Genomic DNA, 27,199 nt, shown 5'->3' with positions numbered 1-27,199 from the left:
TATTGTAAATTAAAAGAAAGTATATATATCTAAACATATGTATTGTATACAAATATAAAGTACAGTATGTAATAATTAAATATTGAAACCAATGAAAAGTGATTTGTTTTTATTTATTTGTTGATTTATTCATTTACCATATCGATTAAATAATTGACAATAATATTAAGAAATTGAGTCTAACTAAAAATATTAACTAGCAATGGACAACATGTGTCAACAATCAAAATCCAATGAACAAGGCCTAGTACAGATCTGTATCCACAAACAATGAGGGAGAATATGATAGCATATTATATGAAGATGTGTACTAAAAGACAAATATTATTGATTAATTTGTAATTTATGAATTATTATATTTATGAAAGAATAAAAGTGGTGGTTCACGCCAAAAAAAAGAAAAAAAAACAATGAAGGAGAGTATTTACAACGTTCCTTTCCTCCATTTTACATATTGTTTTTGATAATATCATAATTTTATATATTAGGCATGCTTGGGTTTTTTAATGTGATAGTATTTTATATATATAGGCAGGAAATATGATAAATTGAATTGTGGCAAAATTATAAAAGAGAAGTGCGACCTCTATTTAGTTTCACTCCGGAAGTAATTCGCTGATTGGTTGAAAACGTCAATTTGGTAAATAGGAAGGTGACGCTCTTTGGGTAGATACCGAAAAACGAAAAAGTTAGCCTAAAGCTAAATCGTCAGCTGATTTCATTTTAATGATTGTTTGTGAGATTTAAAATATCTTACAAGGTAGGTTATATATGTATGATAATCAGTGCTTGATTGTGTTTATTTGCAGAGTGTTTATATTATTGATATTTTGTAAACGAACTGTTTCTTGTGGCGATGTTATGCGACTGCCTGACTTCTTCGTTGCTGGTGGGCAAATTGCCAGTTGATTGATGATGAATGGACTAAACAATATCTGGCCTAGGCTAGCCTAGGATGACTGTAGTTTGTTTATAGTCTTAGTTTTAATCAAACTGGTTCATTAAATAGAAGTTCTAAATAGGCATTACTGAAATTCAATAAATGCAATACTACATCAATAGGCCTAGGCCTAGGCCTATATTTATATGATAATTAAAATGAGAAAAAACAGGTGGTCCTGGCTGGTGGTTACGAACTAAGACGGTATATACAGACTGTGTGGCCTATACCATTTTTAGCCTACTGTAGGCTTTTGATGAAATAATATTATTTATAGGCCAAACTTGGAAAGGAACCCAACCTAAACATTGCCTATTTAGTATTGTTTTATTTGTAAATTAGTGAAAGATCTTTTATGGTAAGTCTGTAATAATATTGTTCCGATAACTAATTAATAATTATTTTTTCATGCTTAAAATTTTGTTGAGATAGAAAATGACAAAGTGCAACCATTACATTTTCTCAGTGTATATTCGTCTTATCGCCTTCAAACTCATCATCTATTTTTTCCCTTGGCTACAGTAAACTTTATTGTTAATGTCCAAAGATGTTAATACTATACGGTAGCAGATACACAAACATAACAAACCCCAAATAGATTTTACCTATTCACTCAGATGACAAGACATTTTTAAAATCTTAATAAATTTCATGAGAATTAACCATAAACATCAAATTATTTTAATAATCATATTATCTGTTTTGGCAAAGTATCAAATGAATAACATTAAATCATCCCACATAATTATCAATACATAGAGAAAATGTTAAACATGGCTGAACTAGATTGTCTGTTCCGTTATTAAAACAAATGATGATGTGATTGATACTCCGTTTTCAGACTTTTTTCTGTGCCTTGGTCAATTTGTTTGGTTTTTCCTGTTTTTTTTAACAATAACAAGTTTTTCTTTTTACACATTGTGTTAAACAGCGTATATTTTTATAGAGACTATTTGTATTTTGCGCTATACAAATTTAAAACCATTAACCATAATCAAATTAAGCCTACACATTTCCAGTGGGGTAGTCAGTGCTGTGTAGTGAACCTTCTGACCAGGGAAGAGTGAAATTACGCTCTTCCCTGGTCTGGCCAATAATAATTAATCACTGCATGAAAAATGGACATAAAAGAATAGTACAATGTAATTACTATACTTCCCAGGGGCTAGACAGGAAAATGGCTAATGTAGTATCCCTCCTTCTAACCTCTTACCTGTATAACTGTGTTTTACTCTTATAAAATTCTATTAAAGAGATTGTGATAAACGCAGTCTGTAATTGTTTGTCTAATTTACCTCCTCGTTAAAGCATGGACATCTTGTCTACACTGCAGTCGAAATGTCAACATTTTAATATCAATACCTAATATTCCTTTTTACTTCAGGCTCTTTGTTTTCTACTTCATCAGGATGCAACATTATGATTGATTCTAACATTTATTTGTTTTTTCATAAATTTGTCCTTAAAGGTAATTTTCTTATAAGCTACTGTTAAGTACAGTATTCTTCATTCACAATGCCTTTAAGCTTTATAATGTTTAAAATGTAATATACATTAAATACACATTAATTACATTTTTAACCTAGATATAATATAATATAATTTTGTGTTTTTATTCTGAAGCTGGTTTTTTTTTCAGCTAGATTTACCCAAAAAAAATTCTTCCGGTAAGAAATAAATTGACTTTTCAAAGCTTTTAGTGGTACTGTAGGCAAACACACACAAAAAAACAGAGGATATATGATTGATAAAAGTACAATCACCGCATTTTTAAATTTTATTTCATATTATTTTATTTCAATTACTATACACCCAACAGTGATTTCAAGTGTCTAATATACCTGTACATATTAAAACCACACCACAAAGGGTACAAAATATTTTTTACCTTTTTATACAGTATTCACACTACAGTACATTAATTTGATCTTATAATCAACTCTGAGTTGGTACCTTCCTTAATTAATCCAAAATTAATTTCTAAATTGGTGAAACACTGATTCGGTGTCATAGCATTTCTTGTCCTATATCACATTTGATTGCATTTTAATATAACCCTTTTATTACTGATTACATTTGAATATTAATAATTCAACTTGTTATTGCTACCGTAATTTAGAAGTGAGTGGAATGATTAACATGTATGTACCAATGATGAAAATAATGTGATTTATTTATTACAGTATCTACTTGTTCCAAAATTGAAATAAATATTGGATTATTAAAAGTTGATGGCAAGTGAAGTTATTTAGGTTATTAGAGTAACTGTATGTACTGTAATATTAATGTATTAATATTATACTTTCTATCTTGATATTAATAATTATGGTGGTATGACCAATATAAGACAGAATGGAGCACACACTCTGTACAAACATGAAATTAATCATCATAATCATAGTATCTTTATCAATTTCTTTATTGTTGTCATCATTGTTATGACAACCACCAATCTGACCCCTGACCTATTCACCTACTTTTTATCCTTTCATGCCCAAACAAAAGCTTTTTCTTCACTAGCTAAATACAATTCTTTTATTTATCACAAAATACTATTTGTATTATAGCATAGCAATAGAGAAATTATCGTGTTAAAGCTACTTATGTCAACTGTACAGAATTATAGCTAGTAACAATAGATTTGGTTAAAATGTTATTGAAAAAGGGAAACAATAGACCTGTTGTAAACTGATCGGATGCAATCAATAATTCTACCTTTGAGGCTATTATTATTATTATTATTTTAGATTAAGATTTCTTTCCAGCATTTTCTACTACTACTACTACTGTACCTATAGTTTAGTATTTTTCTGTTGGTTGCGCTTTTCATAATGGACGGTAAATTAATTACAAAATGTTTAAGTAACCATGACTGTAAGTAATTAGAATAGCAAAACAATATATTATTGTCAGTTTAATTCTATTTTCTAGGGATATGCACACCGAGTAAATTATGCATGAACGTTTTCCCAGATTTACAAAGCAAAATTGTAAGGAGAAAATATTTTCCTAAATTTGTGAGCTTTTTAATGTTATATAATATATAAAAATGTATTTCTTTAAAAAAAGAAATAAATTATAATAATTAGCAATTAGTAATTTTAATTTTGAGATTAAATTGCTATAAAAATGAGGATTGTTTATATTACACATTTCAAAGAATCATTGGTAATCTACTTATTAAATTAAAAATGATCTAAATTTTATTACATTACAGTATGTAGGTCTTTTATGCGCCCAACAATTTAATAATCTACATTTGACAGAAGATATAGTAACTACTTAACTGTACTGTAACTACTTAATGTACAAGCCCAGAAAACCATTTTGTGTGCAACAAAATTGTACCTCCACAACTAACCCTGCAATAACAGAGAATTTAAATGAACTATAATTACTCAGAGTATTGTATGTATTATGCGTAATAATTATGTTGAATCTTTGTTAATTGCTACAATAGCAAGGTAGATGCTTAGTATTATTCTGAGAGAATTATAACCATGTAGATCTAGCATGTATGGACTTAATACTAGCCATAGAGCTGAACTAGTGTTAAATTAGTATACTATTACAGTATTTATTTCGCTCTGATGATTCAGATATTCCTAATAAAGTGTTAAACCGTGACTAGCTTTACATTAATCTCGGCCATTTTGATTTTCACAATTTATTCTTTACACTATTTCTACTCCTTGTTGTTGCTAATGCTATACTTTGTTTTTTTTTTCTGTTATTTTACAAAATCATGGCGACCCAAAGGTTATTATTTGTATAATTAATATTTCTTAACATTTCCATTTATCTTTTTTTATATTTTTTATTTCATTTCATCATCACCCTACAGTGACCAAACGTCATCATTAACAGGGTTGAAAGTCATAAAATATAATACAATATATACAAGCAAAAATCAACAGATAAAAGACAACAATTGAATCGTTATTTTATTAATTAATTTAAATTTATGTTGCTATTTAAAAAGCATAGCACCTCATAGAACCATAAAATGTGAATTGGTACTGAATATGTTTATAAATTTAACAAGATTGAAACGGTTCCCAGCTTTGACCACTACTGTATGGTTTGCAGATCAGCTTTGACCACTACTGTATGGTGTCCAGGTCAGCTTTGACCACTACTGTATGGTTTCCAGGTCAGTTTAGACCAATACTGTGTGGTTCCAAGGTGAGCTGTGACCACTACTATGTTTCCAGGTCAGCTTTGACCACTACTGTATGGTTCCCAGGTCAGCTTTGACCACTACTGTATGGTTTCTTTCCAGATCAGTTTAGACCACTACTGGTTTCCAGGTCAGCATTGACGACCACTAATGTATTAATGTATGGTTTTTAGGTCAGCTTTGATGACCACTACTGTATAGTTCACAGGTCAGCTTTGACCACTACTGTATGGTTTCCAGGTCAGTTTAGACCACTACTATGGTTTCTAGGTCAACATTGACCACTACTGTATTGTTCCCAGGTCAGCTTTGACCATGCTACTATATTGTTCCCAGGTCAGCTTTGACCACTACTGTAATTGTGCGACCGTTATTTGATGTCCGTTTGCTATACTTGTACATTACATGATTTATACTTCATTTTTATGTAGTATTTTATACAGGTGTCTTTATGATTGATTGTTTTAATTAGTTGAGGTTAAAAATACAGTTATCTGTTTAATTAGCCCATCCATCCAGAGTTAATCAATCAATCCATCGATCAATAATAATCAATCAGTTATCCAATTAGCAATTCCAATTATCCTTAAAAATAATATTGTGCCTCATAATTTTAACAAAGAACGAGCGAGATGGTTGAGGATAAGTGTTTAGACACCTGAGGTGAGAGTTAAGTTTGTCTGTATAGAGTGAGTGAGCTACTGTACAAAGATGTGTCAGTGCTCTGTCCTTCAGAATGGACACTTAGCTGCTGGTTCAATGTATAAACATACAGTACTGTAGGGACACGAAATTAAAAATGTTGATACTCGGTAACTGTAATAATAATGTACTGTAGAAGGTACATCTTCAGTAGATTTAGAATACATAAATCTGACTACTGTATCTTGTTTAAAATAGTGAATTACAGTACTGTAAGTGAATAGCACTACAGTATTTATCTGAAATATTCACAGTTGCTCATTACTATGCGCATATTTAATAGCTTGTATAAACACATCAGTATTCATTGATTTTCCATATTCAGAATTATTGATATGCGCTATGTGCTCATGAATATTCATAATGATTGAAATGAAATTGGAATGTTGTCTGAAGATATAATATTGGCTAATTATGGATAATTTAAAGATTATAAATAAAATGTAATAATTATTCTAGTCACTAATAATTTTTTTAATCATAATAGAAAATATTTGATGAAATGCTGAATGAAAAACACAATGATCTTGTATTACTATTAGTGTAGTCTTAAATGCTCTGTTATCCTTCAGAATGCTTTTTAATAATAATCTCATTGCCTCGTCCTTAGGTTGGGACTTTAAGCTTTTGGTCATGTCTACTGTACATAAAAGTGCTTGGTACAGTAATAATTTTTCAAAAAGACGCAGAGAAAGATACTTTCTGTTTTGCCATGGATCTGTAACAATAAATATGTAATTATAATAGTGGTGCAGTAGCCTGGTGGTTAACATGCTTGCCTTCCAATCCCATTTTAATTTAATGCCTGTTTGTTATCTTAACACACAAAGTTTATTAAAGTAAATAAAAGCAGTCTAATTAGAGATATATAATTATTATTTTAGATCAAGAGAATCAAAACATAAAGAACATTCTATTGATTCTGATCATTCCGATTGCAATAATCTTTTACCTACAAATTATTTGTTTAGGCTGGGATGTCTACACAACATTCTCGGTGATAAATATTGCTTGCAGTACTTACTTCAGTTTAAATGTCTGCGTCCTACTAACACTGACAAGTTGGCCTATTTCTTTACAAAATGACTGGTTGCATCTCCTTGCTGGACAGGGCCGTAGCCAACATGAGGCTCGCCTCGTCTGAAATTTTTAATTTTCACCACCCAATTTCCCAGCACAGATTAAAAAAAGGTTATGATGATTTTTTTTTAACATTATTCATTATTGGTAATTTTTTTTTCTGTTTGTTGGTTTCGAAAATAAAAATAAATAAATCTTACCCTTTGTACTTGTACTACTTGAATTTTGATCAGCACATTTCAATGTTATCAATGTTGTAGCTCATTTTATTGAACACAGTAAGTAGGTTAGTACAGATATCTGTAATATTTATAGCCATGATCTTTGACATTAATTGCAACTTGCATTTCTCTAACAAGATCTTCAACTTATGTATGAATGAGAGTCAAAGAATGAGGTTAACTGTACTCTTATCGTTTGCGTTTTTCATTTTTAATTTAAAAGATGTATGTCACGTTTTGAACTCCATATCGCATGCAACATTATCCGCTAGATATTGATAAATATCTTGCCCTTAGTCTGTTGTTGTGATGCTCTTTTCTTCTAGAATATTCTGAATCGATTAAACTTTGAAAAAACCAAACTAATTGGGTTAATTTAGTTTCAATTGATTTTAAATGATTCATTTGGAATTATTTTGATAATATGCCTGGCATAAAATAAATAAAAATGTCTTGATAATTGATAATTAATGTTTCTAAATTTCTTGTTTTACATTATTTGATGAGCTGTACCATGGAGGTATCTCCTTCATGAGCTGTACAGCACATTTAGCATTTTAGCAATTACTATTGAGTGACATCATTTCCAAATGTTGTATAAGATTTTTTTGTAATGGTTCATTTAAATACTAATAAAAAATATGATTGATTTTTGTGACTATTTTCCTATTGGTTTAAACAAATTTGGAGTGAAATAAATCTGAAGGCATTTGTAATTGATGTACAGTACAGTATATACACAGTATCACTATACCTATGTACCAGGATCAGATTGTATATTCCATACACACATAAAAGTCTGTCTACACTATCAAACTTTATGTGACAAAAAAATGTGATATGGACATAATGATGTCATATCACTACTATATTTGGGTGTATCACTACCATATTTGGGCATATCACTACCATATTTGGGCAAATCACACTGTTTAAGATATGTTGCCTTTATACTTACAGAATCATGAGTTCACCAGCGGCAATACCTCCATCTTCAGGAAAGAAGAAAGGCGGCGGGTTCCTTCACAGACAGGTGAAAAAGAAGGTGACTAAACCGGACACAGAGCCCATGACAGAGGAGGACCTGCTGCAGAGAGATGTAGTTTCACCAGATGACGTCCTAAGGTTAATTAAATGTACTGAAAGTGAGTTAATTAATCATTTAATTATGTATTTGTTATTTAACTTTTTTAATTACCGACAACTAATGTTTAATTGGTCAGATTTTTGCCATACTCTGATGTAATTTGTACTTTATACTAAGTACATTGAGATTACTTGTAATTTTCGGGTGGGACTCGAACCCACAACCTTCAGATCACTAGCCTGGCGTTCATACCTCTAGACCACCAAGCTTGCACTGATGGCTAGGGGTTAGATTATCAAGCGCAAGTACTGTAAGCAGTAGGTTCTGCACCAACAGTAATTATATTTAACTACACAGTTCTTACTTACCTCCCTGACACAAAGCTACTCCACAGTAGTTAAGTACAAATTACAACTAAAATTTAGTCATGTCTCTCGAGCCCGTTTTATAATCACCACCAGATAGACTTTCTTCATCAGTACGATAATTTGACGATCATTCAGGAAATTATCTTGCGCAATATTTCCAATTGTTAATCTATCGGGTGAATAATATAAAACTGCACTGTAATGTCAATTGTTATAAACAAGCATTAAAAAAAATTAAGTAAAGAAAATTATTATTGATTATTGGATGTTTGTTATAAATTCTCTGTATAAAATTAAATTTGTCAGTGCAAGAGCAGAACAGTGTAGTCTGGATCTGGATGGATACTGACGAAGGACCACATGGATATATGCGCCAGGGGCTGCGTCTCTCGGTGTGCAAACATCATACTTAACTGAATTGGTTTTATAATTATTTTTTTTTTTTAATTTGCACGGTTTATTTATTGATAATAAAAAGTTGCATGATAGGGATAGAGAATATTAAACGCTTACAAGAACACTACATTTTATTTTAATAATAAATTAATAATAATGAATATTTATATAATAATAATAATGCGCTGCTCTCACAGCATTTATTTGGTCTAATAAAACATATCGGAACTTCTTTTTTTGTACACTATTTAAAGAACGAATAAATATATAAGAACATTATACACACTAGACAAAATTACACATAAACGTTATACACAATAAATTACTTTAACGGAACCAAATTATCTAGTAACGGTGTTGTTGAAAACTGTAATAGACTTAGGGATAAATGATTTGAAATAACGGGTACTATACTATACTGTATGTGTTTAACTCACAAAATGGTTAAAATGTAATATTATTACAGTATTATATTGTTTGTTTGTTTGTTTTATTCATTTACCACACACATTTGAATACAAAGACAAATAATTGAAAGATATAATTAAGTAATAAGTAATAAAAAGTAATAATACAGTGTGTGGTAGGTCACCAAAATAAGACTGTAAAGAATCTTAAGGTCATGGCCACCAGTTAAAATAAAAATAAAGAAAAAAATAAATATAATAGTTTAAGTTTCTGTAAATCACCCAACTTGTCATTGTTTTGTTCTGAGTGTCAGAAGAACAGCTATGGCTGGATGGACCACTAATAAAAATTAATTATTAAAAATACATAAGAGAATCAACATTTTCCGTTATTTATTTAAATACAATTACAATTTATAATTTATTTACTTTAATTATACCGTTGTAAAATATTATATTACCATTTTGCTGTGATAGTCACCGTTTGTTTATGCATATTCAAAGTTAGTGCGTTAAGATAGTATTGAAATCCATCAACCTTCAACACAATCTCACTATCCTTTACATACTACATTATATAATACGTACAAACATAGTATTTAATACAAATATCTGGATGAAGGTAATATGCTAATAAATTATTAGAAAACAGATAGGAAGTCTTAAGTAGGTTTTAAGTACTTGAAGAGAATTTTGAGATGCAATGTTATGATGGTTATTACATGATGATCTGAACAGATCATTTATAGCAGGAATGGAAACCAATAATAAACGACTGTACGTAACAGGCTTGGCTGATTTTACAAGTAAACGCATTCTTCGGGTCGTAGATTTTAACATCAATCGGAGGCAATTAGAGATGTATGTCTGCAAAAATTAAAAATTGTCTCATTTCATCAAAATGTTTTCTGCATTGTTTGTTATTGATGATATCTAGTAACTAGGTGAAAGGTTACTTTAAAATGATGTTTACAAATATAATTTGCAGAGAACACATTCAACAGTACATACAGTAAAATCCCTCATTTGGGACAGCCCTATAAAGAGGACACCCCCTATATTAAAAGGATGCCCCATATATTAAAACGACACCCCATATATTAAAACGACACCCCATATATTAGAAGGACACCCCATATATAAAAAAGACACTCCCTATATTAAAAGGACACCCCATAAGGAGACACATGCCCAAAGATGTCCCATTAACAAACCCCAATACCTATTGAAATTTATGTCAATTTTCTTGTTGCTTTGAATTAAGTTATTAGTTATTAAGAAATACCTCACACAGTATTAACATTTGGTGGTGCATGCACGATGATACAATTCTATCGAGGCACCTTGAAAAAAAATATTTCTTAATTTTCTTAAGGTTCCAAAACATCCTAAATTCTTTATTTTTCAACTGACTTTTCAGATTATTTATGTGACCCAGATGCTAATATCTATAACATAGACTTCACACGATTTAAAATCAGAGATATGGAGAGTAATACAGTGCTGTTTGAGATTGCGAAGCCACCCCCATCAGGTAAGGATTTAGTAGATGCTAATAATATTTGGATTAGTTTTTTATGCTTAAGTTTATAGCCAGTGAACGACAATGTCAATTAGTTTTACATTTATCTGAATGATGGATGAAAATATGCCAGGACTGTTTAAAGTACCTTGATTAAATGAAATGATCAAGGGCTTCTCTCGTCCATTGCCCACCTTGACCAGAGGAAAGGCATGGGCCAATACGTCTTGAGGCAGATACTATATGCAGAGACTGCCATAAGAGTCAGCAGTGCTGACTTCAAATACCTAACGGGACCCCAGCTCTATATACAGTACCGGATATTCCCATATTGTCTTCCATCCAAGCTCTAATCAGGCTTAACTTCAGTGATCTGACGAGAACTGGTGTTTCAACGTGGTTAAGCCGTATTCAAATAAACAAAATTAATATTTGGATAGATTTCTATAATAAAGTTGATTAAGCTAGTTGGACTTAATAATGATAGCAACTTGAGAAAAATTAATTCTACTGTATGAAGCTCTGTCTACACTATCAAACTAGTTTGACAAAAAAGGTGTGATGTGCCCAAATATGGTAGTGATATGCCCAAATATGGTATTGATATGACATCATCATGTCCATATATGGTCACATCACATTGTCACATAAAGTTTGATAGTGTAGACAGAGCTTAACAACTAAAAATTGTCACCAATAATTTTGTCATCGATTGTTTCAGATGATGATGAGGAGGAGGAAACAGACACGGAAGATGTTGACCCCAACGCAGGTCGGTTTGTGCGTTACCAGTTTACTCCTCAGTTTTTGAAATTAACCACAGTTGGCGCAACGTAAGTTTTTTAATGCGTTTTAACACGCCTCAATTATTATTTTATATTTTTTTATTTATTGTATGTACATTTAGTGATATGGAAAGACAATTTAAAAAATAGATATAATGTTATACAGTATTCACTCGCCATATGTTTTTAAATATAAAAATTATTGTATACAATTATTGATCTTTTTATAATTCTGTATGTATTGTAATTATAATAGTTATCATTATAATTTGAACATCAGATAAAAATTACAGATATGTTTTTGTTATAGGTAATTATGAGTTGGTATATTGCTATGTTTGCATCCACATTATAACATTAATTCAATAAAAACTAATACTCTCAAACTTTATGTGAAAAAAAAATGTGATGTGCCCATATATGGACATAATGATGTCATATCACTACCATATTTAGGTATATCACTACTGTGTGTGGGCACATCACACTTTTTTTGTCAAACTAGATTGATAGTGTAGACAGTGCTTTAGAAAATCTTGATATTTTGGTTAAAATACAGTCTAATTAGGAAAGGTTTGAACATTGTGATTTGCACTACAGATAGTAAATGTGTCAAAGGTCATAATATAATTTTTTTTTCAATTTCTAGGGTGGAATTCCAAGTAGGTGATCAACCGGTCAACAATTTTAGAATGATTGAGAGACATTATTTCAAAGAAAAACTACTGAAAAGTTTTGACTTCAATTTTGGATTCATTATTCCAAACAGCAAAAACACATGTGAACATATATATGAATTCCCAGGCCTAGAACCTGAGCAAAGTAAGTATGACTGGCTTTACCAGGTTGCAGTAAAGGGTATTACCACGGTGACACCTATTAAAGATGGTCTTAGGTTAATTCCTGCAGTACAAAATCTAAAGCTCTTTTTACACTATCAAACTTTATGTGACGAAAAAATGTGATGTGTTCATATATGGACATGATGTCATATCACTACCATATTTACAAGCATACCACTACCATATTAGGCACATCGCACTTTTTGTCAAACTAGTTTGATAGGGTACACAGAGCTTTAATCTTGTGTTCTTGGCCTTGATTCACCCTCCATTTTTAACCCATTAAACTCCTTCCTGGTTATTTCTATTTCTGTCTTTGCAACAATCTCACCCTAACTCTAATCTTTACGAAATCTGGGTTTTTTTTCAGTCAAAGAAATGGTAGAATGCCCATTTGAGACCAAATCTGACAGTTTTTACTTTGTCGACAACAAACTGATAATGCACAACAAGGCTGACTATGCTTACAATGGCGGGATAGGATCGATGTAGAAATAGCAAAACACCAAAGAACGGAAGCAAAACACAAATACAAACCAATCAACAAAGAATGACACTTTAAAACAACGCTGCTGCTGCTCATTGTGTAATAATTTAATAATAATTTTCCAGAATATATATATATACAATATTTTAAAATGTGTTTGGGAGGGGTTTTTTTATGCAAGTTATATTTGATTACGACTTATTCTAACAATTCTAAAGCTCTGTCTACACTATCAAACTTGTTTGACAAAAAATGTGATGTGCCCATATATGGAAATGATGATGTCATATCACTATCATATTTGAGCACATCACATTTTTTGTAAAACTAGTTTGATAGTGTAGACATAAATAAAGCCATAATTATTATAAACATGTCACAAACCAGATGATTCAAGTAGTAAAAACAAAGCATTATTATAATATGTAAATATGCATGAGCATAACAATATAAAGAGAAGATCCATTTAAATATCTGGTTATTAAACTAATAATTATATTTTGTTAAATGTTATTATACAATTTATTGATGTACAGTAAATATCATTCCACACTTGCACAGCTAATTAGTTTAATAGGTTGTATAATACACTTGGTATTTCATAACTAATATTCATATGTCTCAATGTTTGAAAAGAAAAACTTCAAAATCATGTTTTGTGCAATGCATCATGGGTTACTGTACGATGCATTATGGGTTACATTGTGTGCAATGCATTGTAGGACAGGGGATTTTTTTTTCGGGGATTTCTGAAAATATACCAATATAATAAATAATAATAATGAACAATCTTATTAATTGTTATTTTACTGTTAAATTTGTCATTTTTAGTGCAATTAAGTACAAGCTATACTTTTTTAAACAAAACTATCACATTTAATTTGTTTGTATTTATATTAATTGTATTTGAAAAAACACATTTTCTTGGTTTGTACCATCACAATAAGTTGTGCTTTTCTGATTTTGTTTTGTTCACAGTTTCTTCACTGTTGAATATTTTACTTCAATATGATTGTAATTTTTATATTTGAATATTTTGTAATGTGATTTAAAATGAATTTAATTTATAGACTTGGTAGAAAGAATGTATTATGTTAATGAATACAAAACATACATGTTAAGTAAAGCTGTTCGTTTTACGCATGGGTGATAATGTGTTGAAACGCACAGGTCAAAGTATTACAGTGCGTAACATTGTGGTTTGTCTTATGTTTTGTGGTTAAGATATATTATTTGTAGCCTGTTCCATTTCTCATTTATGGACTATGTCAAAATTATTCTTATGCGGTTACTGCAGAACTATGTTTTCTTTACTCTATATTCTGTTTATGCAAATTGTTTAGCAAACTTTTTTGGGGTAATCATACGCCAGTGAATGCCTCAAAACTGAAGAAACTAAAAATAAAACAAAACTTTGGGACCTAACAAAGAAAGATTCCCTTTAACAGAGGTGTCCCCTGAATAGAGGTTGGTTATAGCATTTAAACATATATATTTCCCCTCGTTTGTTTCTTGAGAGTGTCCCTTTAATAGCAAGTAAAACTATTTTCTGTGTGAGATCATTATTGATAGAATGTTTAAGCAACATAACAGTAGTGGTAAGGTGTTGATATTTAAGCAGGTTCAACTCTCCTAACTCTCTTTTATCAAAGAGTTGTTAATTAAGGGTGAAAACAGGAAAAATGTGACCCTAACCTTTATTTATTCATAGCATAAAACATATATTGGCATTCTGTTATACTACAGTATACAAATATATCCCAAGAAAGACTAAATTAATTGTAAAACCAACATTAATTGGACATTAAGTGATATCTATTCCCAAAGATGATTTTCTGCATATCTTGTATATTTACACTTATTTTTTTACAATCTGTATAATTTATTTTAAGATTCAGTTATTTAATACTTAAACGTTGTCGCATTTATACACAGTTTTTCCTCGATAGATCTCAGTACAACTGGCTGAATCTGCAATTATATGTATCCTATGTGTGTCGAGTAAAATGGTTGTCTTCAGTGAAACGTTCTTTCAAGTAGTTTAGTTAAAACCATTCCCGATGATAAAACAGCAGAATATCATTATAAATTATAATATGTGTAGATATATTGTATATTATTCTAAGACAATATTAATCTCAAATGGTTTATTTCCATGAAAAAAAGAAGAATTCTCTGGAAATAAAATCAAATGTTTATTTTTCAATCTAGCCTTGACTGCTGTGTAAATAATTGATATAATATTAAAACATAAAATGAATTGAAAAAGAACACAAAATGTTGTATTTCGTTGTATTAATTTGGTAATAAATAGTGTAATTTTTACTAGTAATTTGTCATATGTGTGTTCTTTTATGGCACTTCAAACCCAAAATATATTTTTTTCTGTAATTATTGTATTATAACTTTTAGGACGATGTACTCTACTTTCAGAAAGACATTTCTGAACATATGCTGCCGTACGGATAGAAAACTCTAAATTGCGTGCACGGTTGCCGTGCCGATAACACTAGATGTAGAAAACAAAATTGCTACCGCCCTCTATTTTTATTGCCGTGGTGTGTGGTTGCTAAAACAATTTTCGCGTTTAGAATTTCATTAATTTGGTATATTTTTTTGAAAGTGAAATTAAGTCGTTTAAAGAGCCATTTCAGGGATTTCACCAACCTTCAAATAGACTCAAAACATTATAATGCACTATAAATAGGTTCATTCTAGGCTATTTTTTTGCTTTAGGTGTTGATTTTCTTGTCAATTGCTAGGCCTATCAGTGAACGAGAACTGTACGATTTGTTTTCGAGGCGAAGCGTGTACGTCCGCCTGAAGTTGTAGGTTATTTGTGACAATGATAAGATGTATACGGCCTAGGCCTAGAGATAACTAAAATGGTAAAACCAGTACTCTATATTTCTTCAGCTACAATCAAATAAAGAAAGGAGGACAATGATTGAAGGCTTCTCAGTTTTAAAACAAGGTTTTTTCCTTGTGAGCCTGATTCTATTAATATGCACTGTGAATGCACAATCAGAAGGTTAGTTTTTCTTAATCAAAGTAAATATTTTTGTGATAAATTAGTTTTTGGTTTTATTTATTTTTTCCTGTTAGTACAGTATCCGAAATCCAGTAATCGATTTTGTTTGTCATGTTGGAATGTTTATATTTGTTACAATGGATAATTATATAATATTATTTTCTACATTTTTATTTGCCAGATCTCGTCGGTGTTGTAAATGTAGGAGATGATGCCGTAAACAACAATACAGAAATAAATTTGTTTACGGTATCAATAAATGAAAACAGCGGTGAAATTCCAATCACGTTGGGTGTTTACAATCTCTCTTCCAACTTTTTAGTTCCAAACAATAATATTCAAACACAAGACGTAAGTATCTTTTGCTCTTTAAATTAATTTAAAGATGTATTGTCCCTTGAAACACAAAAAAATGAAGGTCAAAATATTCTACATTTAAATTGGCCATATCAAAGCAGTATTAAAGTTATTCACTTTAAGTCGAAAATTTGAGCTAAAAGCAACAAGTTTACGTAATTAACAGGTAAATTAATTTGATTACATTTCGTCTGGAAAATCGTCGCGAGCGAAAGTAAACAAAGATTTCAAACCATGAGTACGCATTATGCATATGCTAATTAGGATTGTTTACAACTCGTCACGGTTGAGAAGGTATTTTCACACAGATCGTGAGGAAGTTTTATGATTATGCATACAGAGTAGCCAAACAAGCGCGTTTCATTATGGGGTATGTTTTGATCGAAAACTTTGACTGGAAGTCAGAGTTATTTTTTTAACAAAAAAACGTCTGTATTTCAGTTAAATGATTTTTTTTTCGACAAATTTTTGGTGATAGTTAATAACTATTATGATACTTCAAAATGACCCACCTTTTTTCGAAATCTGTTATTTTTAATTTTTTTGGAATTAGTCAAAGGGACAATACATCTTTAACAATAAAGTTATTTTGTATATTTAATGTACCTGATTATCTATTTAAAACATTTTACTTAAACTAGTTTATACTTATATAGTCCATTTTGTTTCTTTAATACGTATGTACATGCTTGTTTACTTTATTTTGTTTATTAATTATGTATTTTGTTTACAGGTGATAGTATTTTGTGATGTCATAACACCATACACTGAGGGAGACACAACTGTGACTTTCAGGACAGCGATTTTAACAAGTGCTAAGCCATCTCATATCATCGATTTTGAGTAAGCTTGTCTTAGTAGATGTTAAGCTATAATAAGAACAAATAATTCTAAAGCTCTGTCTACACTATCAAACTAGTTTGACAAAAAAGTGTGATGTGTCCAAATATGGTAGTGATTTGCTCAAATATGGTAGTGATATGCTCAAGTATGGTAGTGATATGACATCATCATGTCCATATATGGGCACATCACATTTTTTTGTGGCATAAAGTTTGATAGTGTAGACAGAGTTGTATTACTTTATTTTATTCTGTTTAGCATATGACATTTGAAAATGAAAAATCAATTAATTTTTTTTGTTAAATGTAAAGCCATCATCTGATATCATTATTTTTACAGTATTGGCAAACAAGGACGAGCAATAGAGATCCAATGTTATGGTTACAGCAATGCACCGGACAGCCTTTATCAAAATAGTACCAAAGGAATTACTGGGTAAGAAAATAACTGTGTGTATGTTTACATAGAGGAATCAGAAATTGCTGAGTATAGGCCAATTTACACAGACGAGCAGGAACGGTAATAAAAGAAAAGAATATATATTATTCCTTGACCATTTACACACAACGCGGATGATAGATACAGTGGGACAAGCTACCAGCGACCCTTCCCCCCCCCCTCCCCCCGCCCTTACCACTGGTCTGTGAAAATTGGCCCTATACCTGGTTGATGGAATCATGTGCTTTCAGCCTTCAAATTTTTGACATTTTATACAGTACAGTTTTTACAGTACTTTAATAGAAAATGCTTTCAATCCATATTCAAATCTTGTAAAGCTCTGTCTACACTATCAAAGTTTGAGAAAAAAAATGTGATTTGCCCATATATGGACATGATGTCAAACTAGTGTAGACAGAGTTTAAGGATATAAAACTGTTTTTTAAATAATTGATATTTTGCTTTTATTTGTAGGTTTATTGCTGTGATAAAGAGTCCAGTTGTTGGTTTGTGTCAAGACATGATTATTGTTCCATATCTACTAGATGACACATATACACAAGAAATTACTTTACAATTATCGTATGTATTAAGCCTTATATACACTATCAAACTTATGTGACAAAAAATATGATGTGCCCATATATGGACATGATGATGTCATATCACTACCATATTTGCACATATCACCACCATATTTGGGCATATCACTACCATATTTGTGTTTACATCATTTATTTAATGATTACAATTATTTTGGTTTATTACTTTATGCTTTAGAAAGACAATTTTTTTTTTCAGGGAGGAAGTAATTGCAAGTGAAGTTAATATATCTTGTGAGGTGGATTCCCTTTATCAAGGTATAATTGCATGTTTTATATAATAATATAATAATAATTATAATGATAGTCTTATATAGCACCTAATACAATGTTTCTAAGTTCTTTACACACAAAAATGATCCATAAAATATCCTAAGGTAACCAAAAAAAGAACAATACTGCTTCGTTCTCCAGCACTTTGAAGCTCCAATATGAGAGCTCGCCGGAACAGTATTCACAGGAGCTTGAGTGAAAAAAGCATCTGTCTATCCTATCCTACCAAGATGAGGCTTGGTGTATCATGAATTATGCATTAATAATTTGTTGTTGATATTCATAAATAGTATTTTAATAATATATTGATGGAAACTTGAATTTATTTCCAATACTAATGTTGTTTTTCATTTTCTGTTTTGTTTTTGTAGGAGATGATTTTTTGTCTCTTGAGTTCCAAGATCAATTAGTATCAGTTGGGACAACTGAAATAAATGCAAGTATTTTCTTTCAACATAATATAAGTCCTAACTTTTAATCATTTCAGGATATTGTCTAAGTGCAAATCCAAATTTTATTGTTTAATTAAGGAATGCTTTGGATCAAAGAACTGAAACCAACACTTAAGGAGGAGCTTAATAACTTAAGTTCTTAGTATTGTAGGCCTTCTTTGATGTTAATTAACCAATTAATTAGTATTTCCTGTCACCCATTGGTGTTTGTTGTTTTTGTATAATTCGATTCGATAACTTGATCTTGAAAATGGTTTCATGATGGTTCCGAAACGTTGATCTTCTTGTTTTTTGTCATTAAATGTTATTGTAAAGTTATTTTCTTTCTATTAAAATTAAAATTATCAATAATATTCCATAACTATTTATTTAATATTTATATATGTTACTTTACCCTTTGAAAGTTTTCACAATATGACTTAAAATATTATTGTAAATAACTTATAATAAAATAAAAATAATGTTTTTAATTGTCCTCTTCTGTATCATATAGATGAGATATACAGTATTAGCCAAGAATCTACAACCTGTGCTAGTAAGATGTAGCGGTCAGTCGGTCACTGGTCTTCAGTACTTGAGAAACGAATCCGGTAACTATCTCACATTATTGTGTTGACCAATAATTTTAAAAGGAAAAAGAAAATAAGTTAAACAGAGCAAGTGATGTTAAGGAATTGGACTGGTTTGAGAGAAGGCAAAATGTGATACAGGCCTCTGTCATCTTGGTTGTATCATCAAGGTACACATCCATGGTTGTATCATCAAGGTACACATCCATGGTTGTATCTTAGAAAACCTACAGCCAAGAATGCTAAATGGGCATAATGTATTTGAGTTACGTAGCGGCAGACGTTGCCGGTCCATCATCTCTCGTACAAAAAAGTTTCATAACATCTTTTATCCAACTGCCATTCGGGCACTGAATGCTTGTCAGTATACCGTACTTTATTTTTGTTAGTTTTTCATTTATCAAGCAAACATAATTTCTATGTATATTTTATAAGCAAATGACAATGGAAGTAATTTTTCACTGATGAATGAATGAATGAATGTTCATTGTACCACTAACCACTGTGTCGTTACTGGTTCTTTTATAGGTTCATCTGCCATGTTCGGATTTGCCGAAACGTCCGTCCAGTTTGTTCCGTTTATATCCAACGTTGCCAGCACTTACTTCAAGTCATTCCTAATCCTAGGCTCAACCTTCGAAGAGGGTCAGGTGGCTTTTAGTTGTTACATCACAGCAGTGAATGACTCTCTTGAGGCTAAGCTTATAGCTGACAACCCAGTATGTGAGAGACCTCCAATTACACCTAGACCACCTACTACTATTGTTCCAGTCACAGGTTTGTTTAAATTAATTAGTAAACATTTTAATTCATGATTGATTGATTTGATACAAATTATTAAATGTAATCATAGCTGCATTATTATTGGAGTACAGTATGTTTCCATACGTGTTTGATCCAAAAAATTACTGAGGTAATAATGTGCAGTGCATTGAGAGCTTGCTTATATACGCTTTATAAGAATGAACTATTATTATTATTATTAATTCTAAAAATAAACGCCTACAAAAATTATTTTTAATCTATTTAGAAAAGGGTGCCAGACCAATAGTGTATAATTTTGGTGAAATGGCTGTTTTTAGTTAATTTTGAATAATATTAATTGCTAGAAGTCGATTGACAAAGTGTTTAAGACAGGGAGGGATGAATGAATAATAATGATAATATGTATGTTTAATATTCTATTACAGATCCTTCATGTGTAAATGCAACCTGTACCACACCTAATGTCACCACACCTGATGTCACCACACAGACTCCCACTACCCAATCACCTTCTACGACGACGATGACAATGGCACCAATAGAGGACGATACTGAATGGTATTTAGAAGAATCCGTTATTGTTTTTGACGTAAGTAATTATTACACTATCAATCGCAGAATGTCTAGTGTGTAAAGCTATGTCTACACTATCAAACTAGTTTGACAAAAAAAGTGTGATGTGCCCAAATATAGTAGTGATACACCCAAATATGATAGTGATATGACATCATTACATTTTTTTATTCAAGTAAAATTTGATAGTGTAGACAGAGCTTTAGACTATTAAGATTACGAATCATCAGATATCATAGTACAATAATAATTGTTTTGAGATTAAGATTTTAGTGTATTTGATTTTATTGAACTCGATGTAAATTGTACTTTATACTTGATACATTTGAGAACACTTGGACCTACAACCTCCAGATCTAAGGCTTGGCATTCATACCTGTAGACCACTGAGCTTGCTCTGATGCATACGATTAGATTTGAGTACAGCAAAACATCTGACCAATTACTTAGCCTCCTTGCAGTAATTAGAAAATTATCCTTTTATTCAAATTGTTTTAAATCTCGTAGAGTGGGGATGTGTTCAAAGAAGTGGTAGCAGTTCATGACAATCTGACTGATGCTTATAGAGGGCTTTTGGTGATAACGTGTTGTGCATCAGATGACATCAACCTTAACCCTCAATACACCAACCTATCAGCTGCATTACTTATGGTGGTTGACATTGCTCAGGACATTAACATCCCTTCATGTAATACTAAAATTAATTTTAATTGTAAAATTGTTTTACAGTATTTAGTTTAAAGCTCTGTCAATTAGTTTGACAAAAAAAAATCTGTTATACCATACATGGTAGTGATAAGTCTAAATATGGTATTGATATGACATTATGTCCATATATGGGCACATCACATTTTTTTATCACATAAAGTTTGATAGTGTAGACAGACCTTTAAGTTTATGAGAAATGTTTCACTAGTTGTAACATTTGAACTTTAGTTTCAGATAATAGCAATCTTACAGATGAAACAGTGTTCCCTAACCCAGCATATGTTGAACTTGGACCGTGCAATTGTGACTTGACCTTAGGTCATTGCGATGTAACGTGTTGTTGTGATAAGGTAAGTTGTTCAATAATACTTATATTTTTAATTCTATGAAAAAAAACTTGCATAAAACATAACCTAACTATAATTAACACAAGGAGTCCAATCAATGAATTAATTAATCAGGGTTGCCAGTCAAGTCGGCCCTAAACCATTACGGCCAAAGTCAAGTCGACCCCCACATCAAGTTATCCCTACGTCACTCGGTTTCAAGTCAACTCGGCCTCACGTCAACTCGGCCAAAAACTAATCAACATAAGAGTTGACTTGGGGCCGACTTGACTTGAGACGGTTTAGGGCCGACTTAGATCTAAATCATTAATCATTTATCAACTTAATTAACCAACTGCTTTTCCTATAGGATTGCTCTGATGATGACATAGACCAGTTCACATGCCTTCCCGACATTCCCGGAGGAGACTTCACTGACGATTGGGAGTACAGTTGTAATAACACAGACATTTTCCGGCCGGATTGGTTCCCATTTATGTGTGTAGAAACCATAAATAAAATTTTCCTTGGTTACTACTTCCCGTCGGATGTCCCTGGAGCAAGAGACAATCAAGAATTCCAAAGTTTACAATCAAATGTACCGACGGATTATACAACATTTGAAGAGGATGAAAATAGAGATTTAAATCCGTCATCAGAATTTTCCGGAAGCGGCGGTTATACGTATGGCGCACCGGTGCAATTGCTTTACGACGACAGCAATATTGGTCTATTAGCTTTACCTCAACAAGGCTCAGGCAGTAGCTGTCTATGGTCGTCAAGTGTTAAATATCAAATAGATTCTAATTCAACTTGTAGAATGAATATAACGAGCCAAACATGCCAAGTATCGTCTGCGTTAAATGCAAGATTGTTTGTGCAGTCATCAAGCGTGGCTTATCCACCGTGCCCAGACGCTCCGCAAGTCATCGGTGCGTATGGTTACGTCACTGGTACTGAGTCTGTTAGTATGGTTGAGTATTATTGTCTAGATGATCTCACTGATTATGTTGCCAGCACTGAGAAAAAGTCTTCATATGGTTTATACACGTTATCTTTACCGTTTGTTTATGGAAAAAAGCAACCCACGTACTCGCGTTGTGTATGGGACGATGATTTCTCAAAACCACCTGAACCGAACTATAACAGTACCGCGCAAACGTGTGACAACTCTGTTGTGGACGTCCAGTACGAGATTGTTTGGTCCGGTGGTGAAATTTTACTTTTAAAAAGCAACGTGTATATTGGATCAGTTCCTGTTGAACCAAGCGGTACTCAGTTATACCCGCAATATTCGGTAAAGTTTACACACGAACCACCGTTGACATTCAGTGAGGAGACGGGAGGGGTAGAAATTACAGATGAGGAATTCAGAAGGTCTGGCAACCCTGGCTATCAAGTGGGTGAACTTTTACTAAGTGGGGTTAGCGTGTATAATGAGGTGAACATATCTACTCCAAACCCAACGTGTAATGATAGCGTGGCTGGTGAATGCGACTCTGCCGGGGGTGATTTGGAATTTGTGTTAGTAGATACTTCGTCAAGCACACGTCTTAAATACATAGCGTCAGGTGAGATATCTGGAAAAAATAATTGTCGCATTGTTAAGCTCTGTCTACACTATCAAGCTAGTTTGACAAAAAAAAGTGTGATGTACCCGAATATGGTAGTGATATGCCTAAATAGAGTAGTAATATGTCCATATATGGGCACATCACATTTTTTTGTCACATAAACTTTGATTGCATACAGAGCTTTAGATATTCTGAAGTGTATCCAAGAATGATACTGTAAGATAAAATATAAATACTTAGAACATATTTTGTTTCAGGCCCATCTGGGTTGTGTGAAGACTCTACTTATGAAGATATAACGTTTGGAGAGGATTTGTCATCAGGATGTATATACCGTGTAGGCCTTTCACAGTTGGATAATTGTACCCTCTTACAGCAGGATCTTGAGAGTCAGCTGAAGGCTATCGTGCAGGGTGATAGGATAGCGAAAATTGGCAATGCCAGTTCCTTCAATGACAATGATTGGGTTACAATATTTAGGTAAGTTTAAGGGTCTTTCACACCTGTTCCATCACGGTTCCAGTTCTTCCATTTCATAAATACTATGTATTCTTCCCCTCGCCTTCACAGTCTTTCACAATCGCACATCAATGTTTCGTATTACGTGGCCACTTGGAGCGCTGTGGAATCGAAACATTGACGTTCGATTTGATTTGCCGGCGCTGTGTAGAAGACCCTTTACCCATGTTTATTTATTTAATTTGGTAACGCTCCAGACTAAGATTGTGAAAGTGAGGAGAAGAATACTTAGTATGAAATTAATGGACGAACTTTGAGATTACTGAAAAACGTTTGGGATATGCGATACAAATCTGTGATTACAAGTAGAATCAAATGTTTGTTTTTATTTCACAGAGAGCCAATTGAGTATGAGGTGCCATCAACTGCAGAGCCATACCAAGAGAGAGTGAATGAAGTCCTAGAGTCCTTAATTGGCACTTGCTTCCATATGCCAGTGGGTGTTCATCTACAGATACTCTACGCCGATGCTGGGATGGTGAATGGGGTCATACAACAGGAAGTGGTTGCTGCTAAAATAAGGTTTTTCTATTTTGACAAATTTTGAAGTTTATTTAGGTCATAGGTTTGATCACTCATGGGTTTGATCACTCATGAGGTAATTTCCCAAATGAACATGAAGTCATTTCCCAAATGATCATGAAGTCATTTCCCAAATGAACATGAAGTCATTTCCCAAATGATCATGAAGTCAAAACAATACTGGGTTTGGTCTACTAGCGTTCCTGTTCCCAACTAGTTATCCATTCATAGAAGCACTGATGAAGAAAGAATCTGGTGGTGACTATAGAATGGTCCCGGGAAAGGACTATACCTCGGCTTTAGTTGAAATTGATTGTTTTGTTAGAAATAGACTATAAAACTCTGTCTACACTATCAAACTAATTTGACAAAAAAAGTGTGATGTGCCCAAATATGGTAGTGATATGCTTAATTTATGGTAGTGATATGATATCATGTCCATATGGGCACATCACATTTCTTACATGAAGTTTGATAGTGTAGACAGAGCTTTAGATGTTTAACTATTTTGTGTAAATAGTTATATTGGAGGTAATCATCTTTATTTTCAGTTATCGAACTCAGAGCATTGAGTTGAAGTGTGCTGGTGCTAATAGTGCCAGTTGTCAACAGAACTCATCAGGTTCTGAGCGTGTGCAGTCATTTGTTCTTAGTAATTGGGTCACATACACTAAAGTACCAGCAGTTAGTCCAGAGCCTGTTATTCTGTAAGTACCCTTTCTTCCTCTTAGTTTTCTGCTTTTTATTTCTTTTGTTGTTTGCATTATTCTATGTATTTATTTTAATTCAAATATTATGCTGTTTTATAAATTGTACTGTCGTTGGAAAGCAATAAATATTACTTACTTGTTAAGCGCATTGAGGATTTCCATAATGCGCTATATAAGCCCCATTTATTATTATTTTTTAAAATGTTTTAGGCAGTATTGTTTGATTTTTGTGTGAATCATTATAATAAATTTAAGCTGTTTATTTAGTTTATATAAATTGACAAAATTTATTAATTAATAGTTACTTTTAATTATACAGTACCATAAAAATGTGTTTATGTTTAATTTCTTTGCAGATATTTCAAAGGTGTGGATGAGAGCCTTTGCCGGTATGGCAAGTGTCCAGAGGAGGCATTTTACCCAATCACAAGAGCATTCCTTGGCGATTCTTATGAATATTCATTAGCTGTGTGGTTAACTCTTATGCTGTTTGGTTTTGGTTATGTTGTAGTAACAAAGCCTTGGATATGAAGATATAAGATACCTTGAATTCTAGAGCACCTTGAACAATATTGATAATAATAATATGTCATTTTTATATAGCATAAATCGCTTGACATTTTTACCCAGTTATTTTTGGATAAAAAATGAATGGAAACATACTTCCATAATGCAGCCTTAGCGCCGTCATGTTTTGACCTTACCAGGTACCCAATTGTACACCTGGGTGGAGAGAGGCAAAAGTAGTGTCTTCCCAAGGACACAAGCAATGCGATGAGCGTTAGTAATCTGATTAGTAATTCGGAAGGCATTAGAGAGGACATGGAAAAGACTAGAAGAGTGTTAAGACACTGCCCACTTATGATGACCTACAAATCTAGGATAATCGATTTTTTTTTGCAGCAACAACTTATAATCCCATTTTACAAGCATTTCACTTAACAGGCAACCATATAAAATATACTGTACAGTACTTCGTCAACCCTCCCAATATAGGACTCTCTGAAAACTAGGAACTTTCCAAATACCAGACTTTCCAGAAAACCAGACATATTAGGCTAGCCCAAAGGTGTCTGGTATTGGGAGAGTTGACTGTACTACTTTTTACTATTTTCTTTTGTATGTCCATCAGTAATAATGTATTTATTCATCATTCCATGTAAAATTTACATTTCTTTATTTTTCTTATGTATGTACAGTTGGTAAGGCCATCATAGTCTTCTCGGATAAGGACTATAAACTGGTGTACACATCTAGCTCATGTGCACTTTATAGAACCTAGTACATCTTTTGAGATAAGTAGGGGGTTACCCCGGTGTACTAGTACACACAGCCACTGACAACTGGGCCCTCTAGGAGACCAGTCTTGGATTGAAGAGGTTACCAGTATAAATAAATAACAAATTCAAATAGTTTCCCTATGGGATAATAAAGTTAAAATCTTTATCTAAAATAATTAATATTAAAAACATCAATATCCAGTACTATACACTGTACTTTGCTTTAAGAGTTTCGGTTTTTAGATAATAAATTACAGATATTCTGTGCAATAATTTTCATACTTTAATTGTTCTTCTTTTTTCTTTACTTACTTTTCTTATAGTTTTTTCTGTATGTTTCAATTTGAAATGTGTGTTATTTTTATTATTTTATGATATATATATTTATATGCTATAAATATAGATATAATTTCAGACTTTGCTGGCAATTTTTTTGTTACCATTTTGAGAAAACTTTTCAAAATTCAATTATTATGCGATAATATTGCCATATATGCACATATATTGTGTTATCATCATCTTATAGAGCCATAGTAATTAGTTATGTCGAAAAATAAAAGGGTCGAAATTTGGTCATTTTCTAAAATTTTCCTGTACTATAGTACAGGGATTTTTTTCGAAAAATGGCCAAAATAGCCAC

At 32.0% G+C, this 27,199-nt stretch overlaps 2 protein-coding genes across 2 annotated transcripts; both read left to right on the top strand.

The window, feature by feature from the left end:
* Positions 1-647: 647 nt before the first annotated feature.
* Positions 648-15,349, top strand: LOC144835794 (protein unc-119 homolog B-like). The gene is made up of 6 exons (XM_078690884.1): positions 648-760; positions 8,084-8,268; positions 10,802-10,915; positions 11,625-11,736; positions 12,338-12,510; positions 12,901-15,349. The coding sequence occupies exons 2-6, from the start codon at positions 8,088-8,090 to the stop codon at positions 13,020-13,022; spliced, it is 702 nt and encodes a 233-aa protein (XP_078547010.1). The 5' UTR covers positions 648-760; positions 8,084-8,087; the 3' UTR covers positions 13,023-15,349.
* A 246-nt stretch (positions 15,350-15,595) lies between these two features.
* LOC144835808 (uncharacterized) lies at positions 15,596-26,831 on the top strand. Its single transcript, XM_078690902.1, has 17 exons — positions 15,596-16,048; positions 16,230-16,399; positions 17,139-17,248; positions 17,588-17,683; positions 18,161-18,268; positions 18,488-18,546; positions 18,933-18,997; positions 19,507-19,603; positions 20,111-20,359; positions 20,773-20,936; positions 21,428-21,608; positions 21,857-21,978; positions 22,325-23,525; positions 23,786-24,008; positions 24,384-24,569; positions 25,121-25,276; positions 25,636-26,831. Exons 1-17 carry the CDS (start codon positions 15,961-15,963, stop codon positions 25,808-25,810), a joined length of 3,450 nt encoding a protein of 1,149 aa, XP_078547028.1. The 5' UTR covers positions 15,596-15,960; the 3' UTR covers positions 25,811-26,831.
* Positions 26,832-27,199: the final 368 nt, after the last annotated feature.

The sequence above is a fragment of the Antedon bifida genome, chromosome 2 (assembly GCF_963402885.1).
Source record: "Antedon bifida chromosome 2, ecAntBifi1.1, whole genome shotgun sequence".
Classification (NCBI taxonomy): Eukaryota; Metazoa; Echinodermata; class Crinoidea; order Comatulida; family Antedonidae; genus Antedon; species Antedon bifida.
The sequence above is the reverse complement of the archived record's forward strand: the minus strand, read 5'-3'. Positions and strand labels throughout refer to the sequence as shown.